Here is a 9,075-nt window from a genome sequence, read left to right on the forward strand (position 1 = left end):
GTTTGTTTTTCAGAGTCCATCGTCTCTCATGGTTCTTCTCCCCCTCCAATTTCCCCCCCTTCATTCTTCCCCTCCTGCTACATTCTTCTTCTTCTTTTTTTCTTTCTTAACATATATTGCATTATTTGTTTCAGAGGTACAGATCTGAGATTCAACAGTCTTGCACAGTTCACAGCGCTTACCAGAGCACATACCCTCCCCAGTGTCCATCACCCAGTCACCCCATCCCTCCCACCCCACCCCCCACTCCAGCAACCCTCAGTTTGTTTCCTGAGATTAAGAATTCCTCATATCAGTGAGGTCATATGATACATGTCTTTCTCTGTTTGACTTATTTTGCTCTATTTTGCTCTTATTTTATGTCAAGCACTGTTTTCAGAATCGTATGTGAATTACCTTACTTGGTCCTCACAAATGTTCTCTGAGGTAGATGCTGTTAATCATTTTCTCATTCCATAGACTGTGAAGCCAGGGTGTAAATAAGGTTTGGGACCTGGTTCAAGGTCACCCAGTAATGAACGCTTTGAACGCTGGAGTCCCCTATAGCTCTCATTTAAACAGTCTGCTCTTGGACATGATATTTCAGTGGTCTTTCCAAAGGAGGTGGGCATGTGCTGAAAAGCTTTGGTTTGAATAGATTAAAATCTTGAAGTAAGACAGTGCCTTTGTTCAGGGGTTAGTGATGGTTTTGTAATTTTTTTTAGCTCCTTGAATTAATTTTGAAAATGTGACTTTGGAAATACTAATTTTTATTCAATAAGTTTGGGGAGCTAATTTTTGATCACTTTCTTGACTTGATTACATATTTTCTAAGGAAAATAACTATAAAACTTCAAAAACTTAATAGTGTATATATATCCATTTTATTACTTTTAGAGAGTGAGTAAAGGAATTCTTAAAGCATTTGGTAATTCTACTGAGAAATTGGATGAAGAACTAAAAAATAAAGTTAAAGGTAATGTCTGACTTTTTGAACTAACACACTATAGTTGAATTCTTCTGTAACTTAGGACAAAATTGCTGGCACTTGTATTTCAAATTCACAGTTACTAACATAATTTTTCTTTATCACCATTGATTTAAAAAAATTATTCAGTACTCCAAAGGTGAATATTTTTGAAAAATTTAACTTTGGTATATTTTTATGCTGTATTATAGTGAAATTTATAAAGATAGAGCTAAAATGAGATTACAGTTTTATTTTTCAAAAGCTTATACAGTTGACACTTGAACAATGCAGAGGTTAAGGGCACCAGTCTCTTCCCGCCCCGTTCCCGCATAGTCGAAAATCTACTTCTGAGTTCTGACTCTCCAAAAACTTAACTACTAGTAGCTTACTGTTGACCAGGAGCCTTACTGATAACCTAAACAGTAAAGTAACATGTATTTTTTTTTGTAATATGTATTATGTGCAGTATTCTTACGTAAAGTAAATTAGAGGAAAGAAAATGTTATTAAGAAAATCATAAGGAAGTGAAAATACATTTTCAGTTCTGTGCTGTATTTATTGAAAATAATCACATATAAGTGGACCCACACAGTTCAAACCCATGTTGTTCAAAGGTCAGCTGTATTTCTAATGAGCAGTGACATGTGAGTTACACTTGCCTGTGTGAGTTGTCAGTAGCTGGTTTGTTAATCATGGTGCCAACTTCATTATTATTGTTGTGTGGCATTTAAAGATTTAGGATGGATCAGTCCAACAGAACTTTCTGTGATAATGGAACTCTTCCATATTTATGCTGTCTGATACAGTAGCCACTAGCCACATGTGGCCATTCAGCCATTGAAATGTGACTGGGGCAATTGAGGGGCTAAATTTTTACCTTTATTTAATTTTAATTTAAATCATCACAAGTGACTAGTGGCTACTATATTATAAAGCACCATGGTTTTTTTTGTTTGTTTCTTTGTTTTTGTGGGGCTTGAATTCATGACCCTAAGATCAAGAGTCAGATGCTCTACTGACTGAGCCAGCCAGGCACCCCTGTGAAGCACAGTTTAGAATCAACACATAGCACCTGTTTGCCTCTTTGGTGTCCTTTAGGGTCAGGCCAGTAGCAGAGAGAATCCTGCCCTGCTGGTACTCTCTGTCAATAAGTGTGTTTCTGTATAAATGGACACACTTATCAGTGGAATAGGCTTATACATTTCATGTATTTAGAAAATTGGGTGACCAGGTGGTAAAATTGTCTTATATTAAACTTACCAAGATTGTTTCTGGGAACATAGAAAAAGTAAAAGGAAGATTTTGTTTGAAATGTTTTCCTGATTTTTGTTTTTTGTTTTGATTTTGAATGGAGTTCAGTCTTAGAGTTTAAAAGTAAGTTATGTGCATTCTCTCCTAAGTTTGCTGCTGAATATTATTAGAGTGGTAGAGCTAGAAGTGATCTAGAGTATCGTCCAGCTTGGCCCCATCTGTTCATTTTACTAGCGGATATAGAAGGTCTCACTGACTTGCACGGTTTATTTTCCACTGACTAGATCTAGGATAAGAACTTTTTCTTTTTCACGAGACATGATTGTGTTAAATTGTGTTATGCTCAAAAGTGGAGTATTTGCTGCTGACTATAGCATAAAATAAAATTATGGTAATTATGAACAGAGAAAACCTGTGGGATAGGAAGTTAAAAATAAAATTTTAGGGTTAGATAGGTAAGTAAATAGTTCTAACTTATTCAATTAATTATGTAAGGATAATTGATAAACTTTTTTTCCCCTTCTAGATTATGAAAAGAAAAAATCTGTACCAAGTTTTGTGGACCGCATCTTTGGTGGTGAACTAACTAGTACAATCATGTGTGATGAATGTAGAACTGTAAGTTGATGTAGTGTGAACTGGATTTATTCATTAATATTAATAAAGTATAGTTCATCAGTTGTGTCTTTCAAAAACAGAAGTATCTAGTTTCATAAGGTTTTCTTTGTTGGGCTTCCCAGATCTTCATAGTTCTTTCCTGGGACTGTGAACACTCCTTATGTCTGAAAGAAGTTAGTTTAACATTTTAATTTATTTCTCCTAACCCAAAGCCCTCAACACTGTGTAATTTTTCATTTTCTTAAGAATTTTTTAAAAATGTAATCCCCCCACCATAATCTTATTATATAATGTCTAAAATGAATTTTTTCCTTCCTTTTTACATTTATCTTTTTTGGTTGATTAAGGTCTCCTTGGTTCATGAATCTTTCCTTGATTTGTCTCTACCAGTTTTAGATGATCAGGTAAGACGTATCGAGTTTATTTAAGTAGATTTTCCCCCCATGTTAGATTTTATGAGGGAAGCCTTGCCACTCTTTTCCAAGTTCGTACATTAGCCCCTGGAGGAATTTTTTTAAATGTATTTGAGATAGAATTTTAAAGATTTGAATAGAAATTGGAGTAAATGCTTTTTTATTTTATTTTATTTTTTATTTTTTTTAAAGATTTTTATTTATTTATTTGACAGAGAGAGACACAGCGAGAGAGGGGAACACAAGCAGGGGGAGCAGGAGAGGGAGAAGCAGGCTCCCCGCTGAGCAGGGAGCCCGATGTGGGGCTCGATCCCAGGACCCTGGGATCATGACCTGAGCTGAAGGCAGACGCTTAACGACTGAGCCACCCAGGCGCCCCGCTTTTTTATTTTAGAAGAGGATAGATGGTGTGTCTAGAATTCTTTATAGATAATTAGCTTGATTGGTAGACATGTAGGGGAAGTATTTTCTTTATATAAAAAATTACTTTTTTTTCATTATTTAAGACTAAACATGAATCCCTTACAGTCTTCAGTTCATACATGTTAATAGAGAGTATCTCAGTTTTAAGCCATATTAATTCAGTTCCGTCAGCTAGTGGTTGGAAAAAAGAAAGCCTGTTATCTGAATAATGGATAAATTGTTATGCAACTTCATATGAATTCAGGGTCCCTTTAATCAGTGTTACTTAGTGATTAAAGTCTTAACCAAATTTACTTTATTTTGTCCTTTTCTAAAACTCTCATTTACACAGAAAGAAGGAAAAGGATAAAAAGGAATGCTTGTAGTGGGACAAGTAAATCACTGATAAACAGGAAGCGCAGTTAGAGAGGGGCATAATTACTGTGGGATGCAGCACATATCTAAAAAAATGCATGATATTCCTTTCTATTTTACTGGCATGTGAAGTTGCCTTTTTTACTGTTTTGTTTGTTGGCTTGTTTTCTCAGTATATAAGATTGCTTTCTAGTATTTGAGATGAATGAATTTTGTCCTGGATATATTTTCAAACATTATAGAAAGTAAATCCAGTGTGACATAGGAGTAGAAAAATATTTAGGTTAACATGAAATCTCTTCATCATTTGTTGTAAAATTTTATTTTTGGCCCATATTTTAAGAGTGGTAAGAAAAGTATAAATGATAAAAATTTGAAAAAGACGATGGAGGATGAAGATAAAGAGAGCGAGGAGGAGAAAGATAATGACAGTTACATGAAAGAGAGGAGTGACATTCCTTCGGGAACAAGTAAGCACTTACAGAAGAAAGCAAAGAAGCAAGCCAAAAAGCAAGCCAAGGTAGGTAACCAGGAAGAAAACTGTGCTTTTCTAATTCTATATTTGTGGCTATTGAGTCTGAAGTCTGAATGACTGAAAGAAAAGGTTGTGCTTTTGTTTTTTGTAATCTTGCATTACTTGTGAGAACTTCCTTTTTTTTTAGAGGGAGAGAACGGGAGCAGGGGCAGGGTGGGGGGCGGGAAGGCAGAGGTGGGAAGAGAGAGAGAGAGAGAGGGAGAGAGAATCCCAAGCAGGCTCCTTGTCAGCCCAGCACGGAGCCCCATATGGGGCTCAATCCCATGACCCCGAGATCATGACCTGAACCGAAATCAGGAGTCAGATATCCAACTGACTGAGCCACCTGGGCACCCCTGCTTGTGAGAACTTTTAAGAGTTTTAGTTCTTTTTTAACAATTTTTTGAGTTCTTAATACATTGACTTTCAAAAATTTAAAAATATATAAAGATGCACAGTGAAAGTACCCCTTCAACCCTGTCCTTTCACGACATAGATAACCACTTTCATTAGTTTCATATGTCCTTCTGGAGTTTCTTTTGAAAAATACGATCAAATACAAATATGTAGTCTTGTTTTTTCCTCCTAATTTTAAAAAAAATTATACACACTGTTCTGGCCCTGTGTTTTGTTTCTACTTAATTGGATTCTTGGAGATGTTTCCATTTCCGGACACAAGGATTCCGTTGTTTTAAACAGCTGTATAATATTCTGCTTTATGGATGTACTGTCGTTCATTTCACCGTTTCTCTATTGATTTGGGCTGTTTGTAGTCTTTTGCTATATAATAGCCAATGCTGCAGTGAATAATCCTATACTCCTGTCATCAGTACGGCACATTTTGAGAAGAGGGATGGCATTTGTAGTTTTGATAAGTGTTACCTAATTGCCCTCCACAAAGGCTGTACCAATTTATATTCCCACCAGCAACAATGAGACTTGCTGTTTCTCCTTATCCTTGACAGAAGTGTGTTATCAAACTTCTGGATTTCTGCCAGTTTCATAGATGGAAAATATTTTCTCAATGCAGTTTTATTTTCCGTTTATTTTAATATAAGTAAAGTATGTTTTTATGTTTCAGTCATTTGTGTTCCCTTTTCTTTCCAGTATTTGCTTATATCCTTTCTCCATTTTTCTTTCATGTTGTAACTCTGTTTGTAGCTGAAGCACAGTAGAAAATGTTTGTGTCCTGCGTGTGTCTCAGCCTTCTGGTATTACAGATTAGCCTCATGGGGATTGTCATTTTACTTTGAGTCTTTAGGCATTCCAGTGACAGGAATGTTGATGAAATGCCTTTCTCCCACTCTGCTTGGAAATAGGCTGCAAATATAGCAAATAAAAATGATTTTAGGAGGGAAGTCCTTTATTGTCCTCTGTTCATGAGGCTTCCTTGCTTCCTCCCTAATTTGGGGCCGTTTATTTCCTGAGATGTTTTCCTCCATCCTGCCCAAAGCAGTCCTGTACTTGTGCATCCTTGAGTTTTCATTTTGTTTTTTTCTTCCCTCAGTGCAACCTTGACCTGATAATCATTAACTCACATGGATACATCCCTTCCTGCTCTCTGTGTAGTCGGACTCCCAACATGGTTTCATACTTGGCTGCTTGGATTTGGCAATTTCTGTCCAGTCTACTACCCTGTCTAGGTCACTTCCCTTAGAACACAGACTATGTCTTGCATGTTTTTATTTGCCCCGCGTCACAATATTTTGATGATTGGTGATGGTTTATTCCTGCTTTCCCCCAGTGAAAGAACTTTCTTCATAATTTATTTGGTCCCTGATAGTAAAAGGAGCTCTAAGGATCAGAATTCTGGGAGTGCAGTCTTCCTTATAAACTTTTTGATTGATAAACAAAAAAACTTGATGTGGTACATGTATGCTCTTTCTCTTCCTTTTTTTTTTTTCTTCTTCCTTTTTTATTTTCGTATTCTAATGTTTTATGCTTTTTGCACAGAACCAACGAAGACAACAAAAAATTCAAGGAAAAGTTCTTCATTTAAATGATATCTGTACCATTGACCATCCTGAAGATAATGAATGTGAGGTTGGAATGTCACTTCAGGGAGAAGTGGATGTTAAATCCAACCATATTTCAGAAGAGGAAATTATACATAAAGAATATTGTGTTAATCAGAAAGATTTGAATGGCCAAGAAAAAATGGTAGAAAGTGAAACTGACAATCAAAAATCCACAGAAGAAATAGATATGAACAATGTCAACATGGATAATGATCTGGAGGTTTTGGCATCTTCTCCCACTGACTGTTCTAGGAATTTAAATGGTGCCTATCTGACAGAAGGGAGTGGTGAAGTGGACATTTCCAGTGGTTTCAAAAACCTTAACTTGAATGCTGCTCTTCAACCTGACGAAATAAATATAGAGATTCTGAATGAGAGTCATTCTCCTGGGACCAAGGTATATGAAGTTGTAAACGAAGATCCAGAAACTGCTTTCTGTACTCTTGCGAACAGGGAAGCTTTCCATACTGATGAGTGTTCAATCCAACATTGTTTATATCAGTTCACCCGAAACGAGAAACTTCGAGAGGCAAATAAACTGCTTTGCGAAGTATGCACCCGGAGACAGTTTAGTGGACCAAAGGCAAACATAAAAGGTAATTTAGATTCTCTCGCTGAAAGTGAAATTAATGTTCAGGGGCACATTTTGCACGGAGTAGGTAGAATCCTGCTATCTTAATTGTATCGGGATTTGCATGGCATCAGTAAGTTCCCTCCCCTGTGTAAATATTTTAACAGAAGGTTGAACAAACAGATTGAAGTGGCTAAAACTCCGTGGCAGCTGAACAGCAGTTAGAGTGGGACCGTTTGCTCTCCAACACCTCTGTCTGTGGGTAGATCATCCCACTGGGTTGTTACTGCAACAGGGGCCTACAGATAGCGGCTCTTTCTTCGTATGCTCGGTTTCCTGTCAGCATTTGCACTGGCCCTGTCCCTTGTATGCAGGAAGCTACACTTCATCTCATCCGTGTACTTCTGTGACATGCCCAGTGCAAGGTACTGGGAGGACAGTGCTTTCTTCTAGTCTCCCTCAAATATAGAACAGAAAAATTGTGATAATTCCCTTTCTCCCCCACCCCCCTTTTTTTGAGCTTGGGTAAGTGGGATAAGGAGGGATTGTGGATTCCTAAGGACTCTTACTAGAATTATTGAAACTTTTAAAAAGTCTAGCTTGCATGTCAATAAAAAAGTAAATTGTGTTGATTTTATAGCATTTCTGTTTGCTTAGAGCAAACAGTGGCCAACTATTGTCCACAGTTAGGTTTTTGTATGGTGTCTATGTTTTTTATTGATGAACATTTGAAAATGATTCAGTGGTAGGAAATACTGACTTTCAGCCTCAATTAATTAAATGGTATCTCTCCAAAAATAATTCCGTTCTCCTTGGTAGACTGTAGTCGTACTCAGTTATTGCTATACTTTGAATTACATCGGTAAAATTTGTGGGAATTTGTGGAAATTTTTACTGATACCTACAAAATGCCCTAATTTTGCCTCTTGGTCCACAGAGCCCCAAATATTTATTATCTGGCCCTTTCCAGAAAGTTTAAAGATAAATCAATTGTGTTAGATGTTTAAAATGATTTTATAGCAAATGTGAATGCTTCAGAAGTCTAAAATGATTTTCACGCTGCTAAAATTTCTTTCTTTAGGTGAAAGGAAACATGTTTATACCAATGCCAAAAAGCAGATGCTAATTTCTCTTGCTCCTCCTGTTCTCACTCTTCATTTAAAGAGATTTCAGCAGGTACCCCTTTGTTAGCTCAAATTTGTTTTAAATATGTAACATTTGCTTTATTTGTTATTGTTTCACCATATTACTGTGTTTCTTTGGTTTTCTGTTATTTCCTAGTTCTAATTTAAAAAAAATAGGGAAGTAAGAAATATACCTGGGCATGACAAAAACTTAGATGAAGACGCCTGTCAAGGTGGAGGAGACATGTAGGCACAGTCCTTCCTCAGTTTTACTAGAACTCATGTTGTCCTTTTTAGTAAAATTATCATCTTACTCTTAACTTTTTTCAGGTTAAAAAAAAAAGTCCAGTTTACTAGCTGTATCTCACACTTAAGAAAAGTAGTGATATTTTTTTCTGTTTTGCGTGTGGTACCTTATTTTTACTGACCCTTCATAAAAAACATTGATACCTTGGATTTTCATCATTTTGTTGACCCTGTCTTTTCTGGAAGACTTTGGTTGTAAGCACTACAAGTTTTAAATTAAGTTCCAAATTCCGAAAGTACCTTTAGAACATTTTCCCTCCAGTGGTTGGTGTATGGGTTTGACTAACTGGGTGGGTCTCCATGAACCAAGCACTAAGCTTGGTTTTAGAAAGGAGGCAGAGAGTATGTGCTCCACAGAAAAGTATTCTGCTATTGCTGAGTTTTAAGCACTCAAAACCTCTGATCTAATCTGGCTTTTCTGGATGGCCAGAGCAGAAACACTGAGAATTTTCTCAGGGGAGCAGCCTTTTTTTCTTTTCTTTCTTTCTTTCTTTCTTTCTTTCTTTCTTTCTTTCTTTCTTTCTTTCTTTCTTT

At 36.5% G+C, this 9,075-nt stretch overlaps 1 protein-coding gene across 8 annotated transcripts in view; it reads left to right on the top strand.

The window, feature by feature from the left end:
• The window catches only part of USP16 (ubiquitin specific peptidase 16), a 29,180-nt gene that overhangs the window by 14,710 nt on the left and 5,395 nt on the right, over positions 1–9,075 (top strand). For all 8 annotated transcript variants that reach the window (XM_032393328.1, XM_032393326.1, XM_032393330.1 and 5 more), the window contains 6 exons: positions 877–955; positions 2,727–2,818; positions 3,166–3,222; positions 4,352–4,528; positions 6,476–7,136; positions 8,193–8,287. In XM_032393328.1, the coding sequence (XP_032249219.1) occupies positions 877–955; positions 2,727–2,818; positions 3,166–3,222; positions 4,352–4,528; positions 6,476–7,136; positions 8,193–8,287 (1,161 nt within the window). The remainder of the gene's footprint in view (positions 1–876; positions 956–2,726; positions 2,819–3,165; positions 3,223–4,351; positions 4,529–6,475; positions 7,137–8,192; positions 8,288–9,075) is intronic.

Source organism: Phoca vitulina, unplaced genomic scaffold (genome assembly GCF_004348235.1).
Source record: "Phoca vitulina isolate PV1807 unplaced genomic scaffold, GSC_HSeal_1.0 scaffold72, whole genome shotgun sequence".
Classification (NCBI taxonomy): domain Eukaryota; kingdom Metazoa; phylum Chordata; class Mammalia; order Carnivora; family Phocidae; genus Phoca; species Phoca vitulina.